This window comes from Manacus candei, unplaced genomic scaffold, assembly GCF_025592945.1.
Source record: "Manacus candei isolate 608988 ecotype Guabito, Panama unplaced genomic scaffold, ASM2559294v1 h1tg000014l, whole genome shotgun sequence".
Classification (NCBI taxonomy): domain Eukaryota; kingdom Metazoa; phylum Chordata; class Aves; order Passeriformes; family Pipridae; genus Manacus; species Manacus candei.
In genome coordinates this window covers 22,245,871-22,263,202 of record NW_026138062.1, presented here as the reverse complement: position 1 = coordinate 22,263,202, position 17,332 = coordinate 22,245,871, and the positions used below count along the sequence as shown (strand labels likewise).

The window sequence follows — 17,332 nt, the reverse complement described above, 5'->3', positions numbered from 1 at the left end:
TTTTGTACCTTAAGTAATCCTACTGTCAGTACAATACTGATTACCAAGAGTATCCCAAGCATGACACAAGTTCCTTTCAGTTATGATTACGAAGAGAAACAAAATAATATATATGTTCTAATAAATGTTACATTTTGTTTTGATATCAGATTTTAGCTAAGATCTCATAATTCTGTAGAGTTCCATATTTAATAACCTTTTTGCTATCAGTTTTCAACCACTTTTTCTTCTTATAATCATTAACTACAAAAATTTCTCCTTTCATTCTTCCAAATGCTTTTATAATTCTCTTATCTTCTCAGAAAGAGATGTTGCTAGAGTAACTTACAGTTAACATTTACCTTGCTGAAAAGTGCAGATTGAACAAAACATGTAATAGTGACTGGGAAGGCATTGTTAAAATTAACACATTCGGTACAGCAAACAAAACCAGAAAGCAAAACAACCTACAAGAATTATAAATAAGTGAAATGGATCACATCAGTCATTAGCATAGACAACTGATGTCCTTTGTGATCAAAATGAGAAAAGAAGCATACAAAATAAAGGGTGAAAAGCAAAAATCTATCCTTTAAGGAGCTACAAAAAGTAGTAATACAGAGCAGCATATGAAAAGTAATAATACAGAGCAGCATTTCTCAACCATTTGGCTGCATTCCCAGGGAACTCATGAGGTATGGGAATTGTCATTACAGTCTAAAAAAGAAACCCTTTCCTCATAGGCTACCCTGTAACAGCAAGAGCTGGCACATGGCATTGGAAATTTTTGTTACCTTAGATCACCTGGTAGGGAAGTGACAGTGTGATACCTACTGGGGTATGAGAATTAAGCAGCCCACAATCCAGATGCAGATCAGTGATCTGGCCCACCAGACTAATGGCAGATTTCACACAAGTCAGACTGATAGCAAACCAAACCTTCCTCTTTGTATTGCCCTCTGAGCAACCTAATCTAGCTGAAGATGTCCCTGCTCATTGCAGGGGGTGTTGGACTAGATGGTCTTTAAAGGCCCCTTCCAATACAAGCCATTCTATGACTCTATATTTCTGCTACACCTCTCAAAGGGCAAATATTTCAGAAGAAATGCTGCATGACAGAATAGTGGTAAGAAACAAACATATCAGTAGTAACATAGGTCTACCATCCCACAGTTGGGATGGCACCTTTCAAAATCATGAAGCACAGAAACACAGAACAGTTGAAGCTGTAAGGGACCTCTGGATGTCATCTTGTCCAACCCTCCTGCTCAAGCAGGATCACCTAATGCCTGTCTGATGAACTGAAGCACCATTGTCCAAGAAAATGACATAAACTTTCACGCAGCAGCTCTCGCCCTTTCTGACACTGTACCAGCAGCCATTCCCTGTACACCTGTAACGTCCCTTTTGCCCTCAATCTCTTTCTCCCAGCAGTTACCCGCCATCCTGCCAGGTGTGCAGTGGCAAGTCCCTTGTTGATATTATCAATGCCATCTTTCTAAAAGGCCAAAGGAAACCCAGTGCCCCAGTTTTCTCGGTGTCTGAGTCAAAATGTCATGGGATGAATTTAGACATACTGGAAAGCAAATCCACTTCAAGTGAATGGCTACACGCACTATTCATCTGTAGAACTTTTCAAGCCCAGAAAGGACAGTAATTGGGAGTTCTTGGTGCTTGTCCTTGTCTATGCATAGTATAAGACATGCATACCCCTTCAGAATGCCATTTGTGCTTGGTTTTGGTCTGCAAATTTATCTGAGTGGAAAATCAGGTTTTGGTGAGTTTTTTAATTTGCATTTTGGACATCCAGTAGCCTATATGTGAAAGTGTTGAACAAATAGCAACTGATCATTTTGGATCCTCAGGAAACATTTTCCTGTACTGTACTACAAAATGCCACAACACAAGCATGATTCACTTGCTGATCCATGGTGCAAAAGAAAAAGCTCAAGAAGAGTGTATTCTCAATCAACAATCAGGAAATAAGGATGGTTGCAGATCCATGACATTTTTAATAAGGTATCAAAACATAATGCAAATTAATTTGTAAGTACATGTATGTGCATTGTTAATGTGTGTAACTAGCTGTGTCTTTTGTATTTGACAGCATTTTTCATCACTGTGCAATTGATTTCTCATTAACTTTGATGGATTGCGAAGATCTGTATGTTTGCTGACAACAATAACATGACAATCTGGGAATACTAAATATCACAGCAGAAAAACACCAGACATCTGCCAAACTCCTAGGACATATAATTACAATGCAATTGAATGATAATTCTAAACTGCCACAGTTTTACGACCAAACAATTTGAGATTATTTTTAGAAGTAATTTCTGGATAGAAACCCTTTTCAACAAAATAATTAAACATACACAAATGATCCTTTTACTATCCTACTGACCAGTGGAACAAGTTATATTCAAAGTTAAGAGATTCCTACACAATCAGCTGACCAAAGATATACTCAGCAAAGACAGCCTTCTCCAAATTTCCTGCTTTTTCAAAATATATTTCTTAGATAATTTCAGTAAAGTCTGTGGGGTAATTGAGTGAGTAGAAGTTTTCTGAATAAAGTCTTGAACCTCATTCAAAAAGAAAGTAGATTCTTACTGTAGTTCTGTGGAACAAGTTCTGGGTTCTTCGGTGTTTTGAGTTTAAAAGACACATCTCCAATAGTGACAGTATCACCTAAAAAAAAAAGAAAAGAAGTCTTTTAGTTCTCAGATACTTCAGATACTTTCTAAGAGCCTAAGGTCCTTAAAATTAAAAACATAGGCCTGCTGTGGTAAGGCTGACTGTGTGTTCACAAAGCAACCTCTAATGTGTTTGTGTTTATTAATTAGGCTCTGCTGCTTTTCCACAGATCAAGTATCTGGACAATTTGCATTTAATTTATATTCCTTGACTGTTTTGTTTTTTTTGTTATAACCATACATTACTTTGTTGAGACCTATGGAATTCAAGCTCAGTGTACAACCCCATTCCAGCTACCATTGTTGATTTACTGAAATGAAATCTTCAGCACATTTGCCTGCAGAACTAGCAGTGAGAAACACTTGTAGGGTGATGATCTTCCTGAGCTTTCAAGCAGCCTGAAACAGTATCCGTTGGAGGTACAAAATGACAGATTCATGCCAGTGGGCTCTTCCTGCATTCCCTGAGGACATGGCTGCAGAACCTGGCACCTTTCCAAGGTTTGAGAGGTCTCAAGCATTTCTTGCTCTGGATTTCGCCAAACCTAAAGTATCTGGACAGTTTATTTACTGGTCTCTTACTATGATCTGCTTGTCTTATCTATCTTTCTGCAGCCATAGGCTTGAATTAAATTTCTTCTTTCTTTCTCATGAAAATCAAAAGTGAAAACTAGTTTGCAGTCAGGATGGGTAAGCACCAAGGCAGCAGCAGTCACACAAAAAAACAGCACAACACCCAAATCCCAAGAAAATGAGCTGTAGACTGGTAACAAACCTGAAGATTATTTTTTTCAAGAGACAATCTAGGCTACATAAATGAGTTCAGAAGCACCATGAAACTAAAATTACTCTAGTTAAATGATGTTTTTTTCCATGACTGGTGCTGAAGATAACACCAGCTCCAGCGCTCAATAGACACTGTAGTGTGTGCATGAGGATGGAGAGGATTACTGGAGTAAGACTGCTGCACAGGGGTGTAGTTTTGCCACAGCACTCTGATTACATTACCTTTCCATGAACTGAGGCCAAGTTTTGGAACTGTCTTTTGTGTTTGCGCTTTTCTCAAAAAGAAGACGTATAAAGTACAGAGATCACAAACAAGATCCAACTCTAAAAACTCTCTTGTAGATCTGCCCCATGTCCTACTCTATACAAGAGGACTCAGTCTACAGCACCATGGAAGGAGTCAAACATTTTGGAAGACAAATGCTGGAACCAGAAAAGGAAATGCTGAAGAAGCCACTTGTCCAAATTAAGAGGTAACTAAAACTCCTTCCATACACACAGAAGCTCTCCTTTCAGTTAGCAGTGACTGTAGTTTTGCACTCAAAAGCCATTTTCTTCCAGCACACCCAGATGTTACTGCTCATCTCACAGGACTGAGAATCCCCAGGTCCTGACATGACTCACACAATCCATGGGAAAGGTTACACGTTTAGATTTATAGCAGCCAGAGGAGAATCACCTACAGTAACAAACAGCAAGCAGTAAAGAAAGGATTATAGCTGATTTCCTCCCAGATTGAAGGGCTTGACTTGCAAAGACTGGGATTCACAACCTGACATACATGCCTGAACATGGGTCTTTCTGTTGCTTCTGAAGTATAAATAATCAGGGTCCCATTTTTTCCCAAAAATATTGGCAAAAGATAGTAAGCTGGTTATTGTTCCCATATTTTATGCAACAATACAGTGCTCTAATGGCTTGCCAGAAAGTGGGAGACAGGCAACAGCAGTACTGCCATATAAAAGATGAACAAGAATTCATCCCTGGTCCTAAGTGCAAGCAGCACCAAGCAGTTCCCACTTTCCATGCTAGAGCTAAGAACCCTTCTTTGGTTGATCTGTGCAAAAGCCCAGAGGCGGGATGGTCCTGGACAGAGCTGGGCTAAGCTAAGAATTAGGCAGCTGCCTAGGGCTATAGCTAATTTTCTGGCCTTTGCTGAATTTGCATTTCAAATGCACCAAAGAGTACTATGTCCTCTTCAGTGTGATGCATTCAAACTCACTCCAAAAGAAAGTTCTGCACTAGCTTAGGTCCCTGGCCCCCATTCCGGGAACTGTTACATATCTAAAATTAAGAGTCACTTAAATTTAAGAACAACAGACTCAAGCACTGCAGGGAGTAATATCTAGTCTATGGCTCTCCTAGTGTTTTGCCCATTTCTCTAAGTTTTAAAGTAAGAAAAACTATTATTGCCTAAGCATTCTCTCCTCTTTCTTCTGCTGCAGCTCCAATCACTTTCTCATCGGGGAACAGCTAAAGAGGATCATGGCAGGGCACCAACATTTTTGCCTCCACACCTTTCTAATCTGGGCCACTCATGGTGATGGGATGAGGGGAAGCAGTATGAGGAACAGCTGAGGTCACCTGGCTTGTTCAGCCTGGAGGACAGAAGACCAAGAGGAGACCTCATTGCAATCTGTAGCTTCCTCATGAGGGGAGGGGCAGGAACTGATCTCTTCTCTGTGGTGACCAGAGCAGCATGAAGCTGTGTCAGGGGAGATCTAAGAAAAGGTTCTTTACCTACAGGGTGGTTGGATACTGGAACAGGCTCTCCAGGGAAGTGGTCACAGCACCAAGCCTGACAGAATTCAGGAAGTGTTTGGACAACCCTCTCAAGCACATGGTATGATTCTTGAGGTGTTCTGTGCAGGGCCAGGAGTTGGACCTCAATGATCCTTGTGGGTCCCTTCCAACTCAGGATATTCTATGATTCTATGAAAATGTCTCCAAGTTGATGAAAACACCCTAGGAGCTCACTGCCTCCTGCAAAAGCTAGGAAGAATTTTAACATTCTAAAAAGAGGAGGTTGCCTTACATATTCTTAGGAAATTAGTGACAGTTTATTTTCTCTCCATTCCCCAGTCAACATGCAATGATACCAGAATATATGATTAATTAGCTCCTAGGTGAAATCACCTCAGCTCAAGTTGTAAACACTCTTTCGTGCATACACAGTCTTCCAAAACACAGTAGGGACAAGATGCCAAAACAACAAGATGTCAGACTTTTTCAATATGTTGGAATGATGATATCAACTACAGGACAGAATCTCAATTACTCAGTCTATTGGCACATAAGCTGAAAAGCTTTAGTTGATTTCCTGCACTCCCTTAAAAAAAAACAAATCACAACTGAGTTTGGTCTAGGTGAAAAATGGAAAATCTATCTCTTCAGGTGGTATTTATCTCAGTCCCTAGCATGCTAACCCTGGACCAAAAATCCCACAGGTATTCCAGCCATCAGTGGACTCTACAAACTTCCACGAAAAATGGTGTGCTGGTTTAAAAGTTAACCAGCAGGGGGAATGAACCCAACTCAAAGGAGAGATTATAAGTCAGAATAACAATTTATTAAAATAATACAGTAAGTACAATAATACAAACAAACAATTGGTCTCAACCCACAAAAACCCAAATGTATAACCCAGTACCCTGGGGCCTGAACAAAGTGGTGTTCCTTGGGCCCTGTTTGAGTCCAAAGTAAAGGGAGAGGGGAAGAACCTGCTGGTGGGAGAGCTGCTGCAGTCTGGCCAGAACTGGTGATCGCAGTCCAGTGGTGGTCTAAGTCTGGTTGAGAGCGATGAGATGCAGCCGTCCTCTGGATCCCACGAGTGGGTTGAAAAAATGTTCCAAAACTCCAAGATTATATATCCTCCAGTTCAGGCAGGAATGCTTGGTACTCCCCTCAGGGCGGGGAGTTCACAAAGGGTGTGAGGACAGAAACATCCTTCTATCTCACAGGCCTCTTAACACCTAGTTTATAGCCTGAGGAGTCAGGCTCTATGGGTAGAGGGTGCGAATAGTCTATTGACAACAATAGTCTAGTTTCTGGGAAATGACATGGAATGCTATAGAATACAGTTTTGGGTTACACCCACCATGCTCTATGGGCAGAGGGTGCGAATAGTCTATTGACAACAATAGTCTAGTTTCTGGGAAATGACATGGAAGGCTATAGAATACAGTTTTGGGTTACACCCACCATGATGAACTGATCTCAGCTGTCCTAACTAGGACAAATGGGCTGGGAGGGAACCATATGTAAGATGTGGTGAGAGCTGAGCCCACAAAATCCCTAGGATACAGTCAGGGTATTCATCTTTTAATAGGTTTGTTGCTGCCTGGTGACAGATGTTGCCTCCAGCCTGCATCTGTCCAGAAAGCAAAAATATTAGCAGTGTTTAACAGAACTTCAAGCAATAATAAACCAAGACAGGAGAGTCCATTTTCCTAGCTAAATGAGCACAGGAAGGATTAGCCGACTAATCTTATCACACACTTCCACCTGGACTGCATTTTCTTGTCTCAATTTTTTTCTTCTGTACTTGTTTAAAAACTCATGTTTGGTTAGTCCATTTCCACTGCATTTCCAAACTCTTCGAACAGATATCTCTTTCCAGACAGGCTCTTTCCAGTGTTTCACCAGCTGGCAAGGAACTGATAACAGTCTTCTTAGTAAAATGGTGGCATTAAATCAGCAAGACTCATAATTTAAGAGCACGTATCCCACATTATTTGACTATGTGGTAAATTATGGAATAGCCTATATACTCCAATCCATCTCACAAGCTACTACCACACTACTGCAGACAAGGGCTATACACCCAGGAGTTTGTGATGGAGACTTTGTAACCTGTATAAGGCTTGCTTAGGCAAGCAGTGAAGATATGCTCCTGCTTTCTTGTTTCCCACCCAGAAAACAGTAATCTTAGATATCACAGTCTTTGGGGAAAACAGTGAGAGACAGTGCCCAAGGTACACAAAGAGGTATGGCTACTGAAACAAGACAAGCACTAAATAAGCCAGAACCCAAAAGGTAAGGGGGACATCTCATTCACGGGGCAGACAACATACAGAGAAAGCAGGTCTTTTAAGAGCCCTGCAACATGGGTCAGAAATTGGCAGCACATAAAGATCACGACTCAATAACAGGACTCTGAAGAGACTCTGGGAAAAAAAGGAGATATGAAAACAGCCTCAATACATGCAATGAGCTCTTTCTCCTGCATCTGGAATAGAAAGGTGTGAATTGCACCTCTGGTAATATGGAAATTCGAACATGCACAGTAACTGCAGTGCACTCAACTTGATGTTCTCTTCTTTAGACCTACACTTTAAGACAGAAACAATATCAATATCTATATCTGCTTTTTACAGTAACTGAGAAGGAAGGGCTCTTCAGGTGTGCAGGCTTATTTTTTCCACTCAGTCCACCGTGACCTGAATAGAAAGGTAGCATCTCTAGCTCCGAGCCCCTGAGATGCAGAGGAGGCAGCCAGAGGCTGGAAAAGCACTTTGGCAGGGCACCCCTGCATGAACAACACCCTGTGCTTTTACTCTCCCCCCACATCTCTTACTCACTGTTCTTAATAGGGAATAGTAGACTTGATGGACCTTTGTTCTGACACACTGTGGATGATTTTATTCTAGAATCTCAGAAAGAAGGCTTCTCAAACATGCAGTCTTACTGTGCACTTGGCATGTTTGACTTGTCTATTTGAAAGCTAGTAATTATCACACCAACTATCCCTCTTCTCCTCTCCACCTCCCACAAGACTATTCCCTAATCCTACTATTCATTCCTATATGCTAAAAAGACACTGCTGTTTAAATTATTTTCAACACTGGTAATATCTGAAGATAAACAAGTTGCATCTCAACTACAAAGTAGAAAAAAGTTTTATTCTACTCACCATTTTTCTGGTAAAATAACACATTAAGAAAAAAGGAAATGAATACATCTGAAAAGGTCATTTTTAAATAAATGCTACTGCAAAAAACCCCACCCTGAACAGTTCTATACATGTATTTAGTTTTTTAAGTGACAACACAAATAGTTCCAGTCTCATGTGTAAACTGTATTTATATTATGAGGGTTTTTAGAAGACACTACAATGAAGCTTCAGGAACATTATGTTTTTAGGTCACTGAATTTATTGCCTTTTGGCCTCTTTAGTCCTGAAAACATGTGAGGTTAATGGACTCTAACAATCATCTTGGTATGTTACACATTCACTTGTACACAGACTAGCCATCTGGTTTCAAAAGCCAACAACAGCAAGAACATATTAAAACTGTGAAGGTGCTAAGCTCCGCTAACATGAATTTCTGTGTGGGAAAATCACACCTGTTAAAGGAAAGTCTGAAATCTGTATTATATTCAAATGTATATTTCCAGGTCTTCAGTTCATTCTAAAGTGAAGAAAAGGAGGAAAAAAAACCTATGCTTTTAACTGATATTTATCCAGCATATTTCCATGAAGAAACAGAAAAGATTGTCCACCCTCACTTATTCTTGAAGAGCCAACTTATTTCTTTCATTTCATAGCAGCTCTTATTGGCTATCTTTATGGTTGCAAATATTATACAGTCACTGAGCAACACTGTCACCTATTCTGCATCACATATCAGTACTGGCAACTTCCCAAACACATAAGTAGGAGGGACAGAAACCTATTCCCTGCACTCACTAGGTTTGTTCCTTGACCACCACTGCTTTCACATATAGATGAGGTGAAGCTCAGCTGCTGCCGACAGGACACTGCAGACTGACAGCTGCTGCTGTCAAAATAGATGAATGTTTACACAAAAAAACCTATCTCCAATCTAACCAAAAAAATCCACTCCAGTTGCCCTTTTTTATGACCTCAAGTCTTTTCCTCTAAAAAACCAAAATAATTACTTCAAACATAAAATTTGAATACTACTCTATTTCTACTCAACATTCTTGTTAGACCTCCTCTTTTTTTAATTTTTACTTTTGAAGCTAACGCTGGAGTTTTCAATTGTCTGTTTTAGGCTAATGATTGTCTTTACTAATCAAAATCCAAAGCATCATTAAACCAAAATATTGGTATTTACTCCAGGAAGTGAATCTTTTCCTTCATTTTTCTGCATTAGTAGAAAATCAACAACATGAGTATGGAATCTTATCTGACATCCAGTCATGTAGAAAGCTTACAATCTTTACTTAGCAGAGAGGTTTTTTTTTTGTTTGGGCCAATAGCATACCTTGAAGGTAGGGAGTCTGATAGTGCTTAATTACAAAAGTGTGATGATGTGAAAAGTCAGTCTTAAATGTTTAATAGCATGATGATCTCCCATAGACTTGATATACATATTTCAGAATATCTCTTCATAATACACTTATCATGTGAAAGAAGTGCTAAGATGTCCATTTCGTCAATTACCAAAACACTTCAGAAATACTGGTGATCTTCTCCAACTCCCTGCTCAACATCATTTAACCTCCAAGACAAGATCTGATGAGCTATGGTTCTGTCTGACTGAATCTCAAAAACCTTCAAGGACAGATGTTCCACAGCCATTCTAGACAACCTCTTCCCCTGCTGTACTAGTCTCCTAACAAAAAGGTTTGTCCCACTGTCCAGTTCGAGCCTCCCAGACCCTAGTTTGTGATGACTGCCTTTTGATATATTATCTGCTGCTATAGAGTTAGACTTAATCATTTTTGTAATTATAATTGTTAAGTTGCCAACAGATTTCTCCTCCGTTAGGCCTGTTGCAAAACAAACAAACCCACATCCCTCAGCTTCTCTTCAGCGTGAGGTGCTCTAGGTCCCTCACAATTTTGGTAACCCTCCAGCGGACTCCATCAGTTTCTCATTATCTCCTAAAATTATAGAACCTGCAATTGGACTCAGCATTCCAGGCAGAGCCCCACCAGTGCTAGAGATGAACTCTCCCTTTGCTATTGCCCATGCTTCTAATGTAGTCCAGTCTATGATTCACCTTAATTGCTATGAGGTGTTGGCTCATATTCAACTAGACATACACTGCAACCCCACAGCCTTTTCACCAAAGTTGCTACTCAGCCAGTCCCTCCCCAGTCTACAGTGGCACATAGCAAAACTTTAGTCCAGAGGCAGAACTTCATACTTCCTTTTCAACTTTCACAGATTAAACCCAAGACACAGTTCTCAAGCTTATCAGAGTCCTTCCAGACTTAAGATCTGCACTCTGACAAGAGGGTAGGGATTTTGTCCCTACACACCAAATTGTGCTTTTACACTTCCGTTGTCTGTCCTTGTTTGGACTTGTATGCTCCCTTTTTGTACTGTAGTTCATTGAGAAGTTCCCTGCTTGGCCAAGCAGGCCTCTTGCTACTGTGGAGTGGTTCATTCCTGAGCCATCTTTAAGTTTTCTTTAAAAATCTTCAAGCTCTCCTGTGCAGTTTTCCTCTTTGTGGTTGTTACACAAAGGATTCTACCTACCAATTTCCTGAGTAAGTGAAAACCTGCAGTCCATAAATCAAAGGATCCTAACTCTGCTGCTTACCTTCCCAGCCTTCCTCCAGATCTGCAACTCAATCACGTTCTGGTCACTGAAATCCAGCCTCCCACCTATGACCAAACTGATCACAATTCTTTCCTACTTGAAAGCAGCAGATGAAGTGAAGAGTTAACCCTGACCAGTCTCTCTGGCATCTGTGTTACAAAATTTCCACCAATTTCCACAGCTCACAAGGTACCAAGAGTGCATACACAATGCCAGATTGCTCTCCTAGCTGACGTCTGCATGGCTGAAATCCCCCATGAGCATGAAAGCCCGAGTGGGAGGTTTCTGATAGCTGTCTGTATAAAGCCATATCAACTAGCTACTCTCAGTCACAGGGTAACAGATGCCTACCTCATCACCAGTGTTCCCTTTCAAATCTTCTGTAGCCAGTGCTACTTATGTGAAGAATTAGCTCAGAGTGTTTTAAAACTGTATGAAGATTCCTGAAGTACAGTTTACTCAGTGCAAAAAACCCCAGACTATCAATGTATTCTAAACAGAGCTTAGGTAACAAATACATTAGTATAATTTCAACAGTGTATTTAAACTAAAAAGAATCTACAACTGAAAATCAACATGATTGTTTTTAAAACTTCCCATTTACAGAAAAGTTACCCAAAACTGAAAAAACAGCTTTTAAATTCACTGTGGCATCTCTTACTACCCTGAGTTCCTGAGTTTGCCAAGTAGGTACAACTTTAATTTTATGCATTAAAATGGGCAGGACATGTAGAACACATCAACATGTATCAGGCCTGTAACAGTTGTTTAACAGGAAAAATTAAATTTTGAACAACTATTACATAATAAAACTCAGAAACAATATACTAACATTGACTCGTGGAACAACAGTGAAACCCTACCAAAGACTACACAACTTACCTGCCTGACAGCTCATCCGTTTGTTCCAGCTATATCTGCATATCTAATAAAATACACTATTTTTCTACCACCAGTCTTTTCTCTCTTAAATGTTAGAATAATTTGAACATAAGTCGGCATAACTCTGCCAACTTTCAGACAACTGGCTTTGAAAATTCCCATCTCCATTTGCTGCCTTCTCAGTTGCGCTGATGCAACAGCTGTTCATAAGGCCTCACCGTAAATCAAATCCCTGGAATCGTTTCAGTCACCACAACGCAGCCCCCATACAACTCCCTGTACAACTACGGAGGCAACGAACAATTACAGGAATGTTATGAGAGGCAAGAAAGAATGAACTTTCTTAAATAAGTTTTGCCAGTGAAAAAAAATATTGCCAGAACCACACTCCCAGCTGCCAATATGTGAACTTCAACAAAGATAATGACACAGGTAAAGCTGGAAAAGGAAATGTGCTGGAAAGCACTTACACCCACCATCCACCAGTTCCTTAGTCTTTACACAGTGATAGAACCAGAAAAAAAAACCCACACACGGTCCAATTCACCTTCTTCTTTCAGATTATTTATCAATTTTTACCACAGTCACTTAAATCCAGTACACCAATGATTAACATTTTAGGATACTGAAGTCTGACACAGTTTTCAGAAGTGACTGTGTTATACTCAGCAGTTACTCCCACACGTATTACTGAGATCTTTTGGGTTTTAAGCACAGGTTTGACTGTGAACTGCAATTGACCAGGTTTTGGAAAGCACAGGAAGAGAACCTGAACAGGCAGAGTTGCAGAAAACAGTAAACGTACCTACTATATATGTACTATACAGTATAGGTTACTTACTGTACATTGAGCAGTAAAGCATATGAGAGACCTTCCTTTGCCTCTACTATTTGACTGGCAATGATTTTCACTTTTCCAGCTCTTCAGTTTACATCAAATTCAGCATTTGTTCCCACAAAACCCTTAAAGCACCTCTGAATCTGTGTATTCTGTCAGGATTTTTTAAAATATTCATATTATGCATAGATATATTTTCTATTCAAAAATTCTTGAAGGAATTTCATAGTTATCAATTCCTCAAAGACTTTCCTCTTGAGTAACTTTTGAGAAACTAAACAAAGAAATGAACAGGTCAACTAATAAACATTAAAAAATAATAAAATGAAGAGATATGGGATTAAAGGGGTGTAATTAAAAGTGTTAGCAAGTACTCCACCATCAGCATCACTTGCTGCCATTTTATCTCCCTAATTTACAGCTACTCATCCCTCGCTCTGTATTTAGGAGCTTTGTTTCTTTTGGCATTTATCCTAAAAAGTGTCAGCTACCACAGGCATGGGTCACCCTTTCCAAACACCACTTCTACTCTGCACAGGCCTGTCACCTGTCTCAAAGGTCACCAGAGGATATTCCAGGGCAGTTCAGGTCATCCTTCATGGCATCTGCAAGCTCAAGGTCAGCGCTCTATTTCATTACCATACCCTGCAGGCACGCTCTGACACGCACCAGCCTCGGCAGCCCCTGACACAAACACTGAGGCTCTGCCTCAGCGCAGGGACGAAGCCACGCGATGCAGAGACAGAAAGTATGGTAAGATGTAACATGCTCTACAGAGAAGAGCTGTTATCATAGGTGCAGGCTGCAGGGCTGTTCCTTGCTTCAGTGTGGATGAAACACTGGGACGAGACACTATGACAAGCCACATTAAGCATCCCTGCAAGCCTGTGACTGAACTCTGGCCTTTACACTCATGCCACAGAATCACAGAATCAACCAGGTTGGAAAAGACCTCTGAGATCACCAAGTCCAACCTATGGCCGAACACCACCACGTCAACCAAACCATGGCGCTGAATGTCACGTCCAGTCTTTTCTTAAACACCTGCAGGGACGGTGACTCCACCACCTCCCTGGGCAGCCCACTCCAATATCTAATCACCCTTTCTGTGAAGAAATTCTTCCCTATGTCCAACCTAAACCTCCCCTGGCGCAGCTTGAGGCAATGCCCTCGTGCTGTCACTTGCTGCCTAGGAGAAGAGACTGCCCCCCATTTGGCTAAAACCTCCTTTCAGGCAGCTGTAGAGAGCGATAAGGTCATCCCTGAACCTCCTTCTCTCCAGGCTCAACACCACGAGCTCCCTCAGCCGCCCCTCTCCGGACCCGCCACACTCGCGAGCTGCGGCGCAGGGGCGGCAGCGCAGTCCGAACAAACCCGAGTCCACGGGGCGGTACCTCCTGCCGGCCTCCCCCGAGCCTGGCTGCGAGCAGAGCGCGGCTGCCCGAGACCCCGCGGCGGTGCCAGCGCTGGGCGCTGTGGCCGGGGCAGGAGCAGCGGGGGAAGCTGCGGGGGCCGGGCCGGGGGGGTCCCGAGGTGGTTGGTTACCTGAGCTATGCAGCGCCCTGACCTCGGGGCGGCTGCACCGCGCCGCGGCCGCGCCGCCGCCCAGCACCTGCCGTAGGAGCAGGCGGACTCTGCGCGCAGCGGGACCCCCGGGCCCGCCGCCCAGGCACAGCACCCGAGACTGCATGGAGACCGCGGGCAGGCACGGAGAGCCGCGGGCACACGGACCGCCGCCGCGGCCCGGCCGAGCCCGGGGAACGGAAAGCGCCGCCGCACAAAGTCCCGCCGGAAACCAGTGCCGGGCGGGCACGGGCCGGTCCTGCTGCGCTGCCGGGGCGTGGGATAGCGGGGATACCGGGAGGGACTCCCGCGGCCCCGGCTGCGCCCCAGCGGTGCGGGGACCCGGCCAGAGAGGGCGGCGAGGGCCCGAGACCCCCGTGTGTTCAGTCGAGAGGGATGGGGCGTCAGCTACGCGGACGGCTCGTTTTCTTTCGATAAGAGACGCTGAACTCCATAGGTGGAAACGGTTAAAACAGCCTGGAAAGCGAGGCGTGGGCAGCGGTGGCTGAGGTAGATGCGTGCGCCAAAGGTATTTCCTACCTCTGATTAGTTACATCCCGCTGCACTCATAGGCCCGTGTGCCCCAGTGCCGCCCCTCACCTCTGCTCTCGGTATTCAGTCATTTTGTACTTCCAGAGGAATTTGAACCAACTCACTCCGGATTGACTTTTGGCACATGCATGACGTACATGTGAGGGTTTTGTGAAAGGTGATGTTACAAAAGTAGATTTCAAAACTGACTTGTTTCAGCCAAAGGTAGTGCTCTTGGATCTATGTAAAAGCTCGGTAGTAAATTTTAGAATAATTTGTGAAAGGCTGAAGCTTTCCTGATAAAGAGCTAAGCCTAGTATCAAGAAAAATCCAGTTGAGACTTGAATCTCAGCACCAGTAAAAGGATGCTGAGAGAGCATTGGAGAGATAGAAGCCAGAGTCAAGCCACTGTCTTTATCGCCTGTACTTCAGTTTTCAGATATCTCAATGTCCATGTGGCTGTGAGAATTTTGCTCCAGTAAATCTCCCATTTGTGTTCTCAGCATTGAACAATTATCCCAAAGGGCGGTCATTACAGTGTGATTTAAGCATCTGTTTAAACATAGACAACTTAGACTTCTAAGCCCCTGTAAGGTATTATGAATGTTGATCTAAACCTACATGCATTTCTGCAGCTCAGTGTCAGGTGCTTTAAACACTTATGAGAGGTAAAATCTCACAATTTTCAGCATTTCCTGTTGGCTAGAGTGTTAGTTGAGTATAATTTCTATTCTTAGTACCTAATATAGGTCTATGAACCTGCGTTCTTGGTCTAAGGCAGGATAAACTAAATTAAAACATCCTTTTATGGATATTGCCCTAATTTCTTGTAAGCTGCAGATTGCAAATGCTGGAGGCTAAAGATAGGCTAAGTAACAAGAACGTCTGCTGGAACAAAGTAAAACGCCAGTGAGGCAAAATAATAACGGAATAACTTATGAATGTATCTTAGCACTCTGGGATATTAAATTAGAAAACTACATTGATATTCTCTGTCATATCTATACAAAAATAATAAATAGTAATAATCACTTGCTTATCTGTCGCTATTTAAAACCATCCCCTGAATGCTAAATAGGTTTTATGCTATGCTGAAAATAATGAGGCATTTCAAAGTTTTGTATACATTCATGGTAATTTCCAACTGTGAACATCCTTTTGCCTCTGTGTGTGTGTATATATATACACCTGTCAAGCAAAATGCTTTAAATTGCAGCCCTTTCTGAGTCATTTGTCTATAAAATTTTTTGCTTTTTAGAGCATTGCCTTAAAATTCTGAATTAATCAGCTTTTCCAAAACTTCAAATTCAGCCTTGACTTCATCCTCCAACTTTCCACTCGCAGCAACAGAAAACTATATTTACTGATTTTCAAACTGTTTCTGTGAAACATATAATGGAAACATTGTTATCTCTGTGCATAATTATGGTAGGATAGTTTTCTTGCATGTATACATGTATGCACGTGTACACAAACAGTTGCACAACTTGAATGTTGCATTGTTTTTAGGCCATACTGTCAGACCTGTCACCACGCAAGATTTAATACAATAGTGTGAATGTATAGAATCTACCTTATTCATGTATATACATGTGAAATTTTATCTGACTATACAATATTACATTATTTCTTGAACATGGCATCTGCTTCGTTTGCTAGTCATATATGCTTTACATATCTGGTACTTGCTCAATCCTCTCTATGGAAAGCATGATTCTGTCAGTGGTTCAGTGCTGTCATGAAGTGGAAGGATTTAGCAGTCTTCATCTGCTGTGTTTGTGAAGGCTTTCACAGATCATTTACAGCATTGGTAACAAACAGCGATTTCATATTTTTATTCCCTGGCTTAACAGCACTCCTATTTGGAACGTCAAGTTTCTTAACAAAAATACTTTTCCTTTGATTAAACAGAAAAGAACTTACTCTGAAAAGTGAGAGCTCTAAAAGAATCCCTCTGAGTTGACAGTTTCCAGACTGTTCTCTGCAGTAGCTGTCAACTACTTTGCTGTGTAGCTCTAGCTGCAAGACTAAATTAGACACAGGTGCAGACTGTAAAGAACAATGCATCATTTCTGCCTAGTTGTATTCAGTTCTCCTACACAAGAACAGAGAAGACTGCTGAGATGAAATCCTGGCTTCATCTTTGTAGGAAATCTCCCACTCAATGCAGTGAGGCCTGAATTTTACCCAAAATGGTCTGGCTGAACTGCAGTAAGTCAGTCTTCATTTACTGTTAAATCTTGGTATAGAGGCTAGGTCTAACATTAATCTCCTTTGAAGATATGTCCAGAAAATGTGAAGAGACAAAAAAGAAGTCTCTCAGAATTCATACCATTCCCTAGTGGTGTAGGTTCCATCTGGCAATACTAACAGAGAAAGTCAAGCCATTGAGGCAGGCCTTGCTGACGAATACTTTTCCTGAGATCAAGAGGTTACTTTGGGGGGTTTTTGTTAGTTTTGTTTATTTGTTTGGTTTTGTGAGGCAAAATTAGTTTCCTTGGTTTAAACCTTATAGTTGTTTTCCCAAATTATCTGTA

The 17,332-nt window shown here is 41.7% G+C and overlaps 1 protein-coding gene across 1 annotated transcript in view; it reads right to left on the bottom strand.

Moving 5' to 3' along the window:
* VWA8 (von Willebrand factor A domain containing 8) overlaps positions 1-14,494 on the bottom strand; it is a 185,190-nt gene extending 170,696 nt beyond the window's left edge. Inside the window, exons 1-2 of the mRNA XM_051778665.1 lie at positions 14,247-14,494; positions 2,596-2,673 (exon numbers count right to left, since the gene is read on the bottom strand). Of these exons, the coding sequence (XP_051634625.1) occupies positions 2,596-2,673; positions 14,247-14,391 (223 nt within the window). The 5' untranslated portion in view covers positions 14,392-14,494. The remainder of the gene's footprint in view (positions 1-2,595; positions 2,674-14,246) is intronic.
* Positions 14,495-17,332: the final 2,838 nt, after the last annotated feature.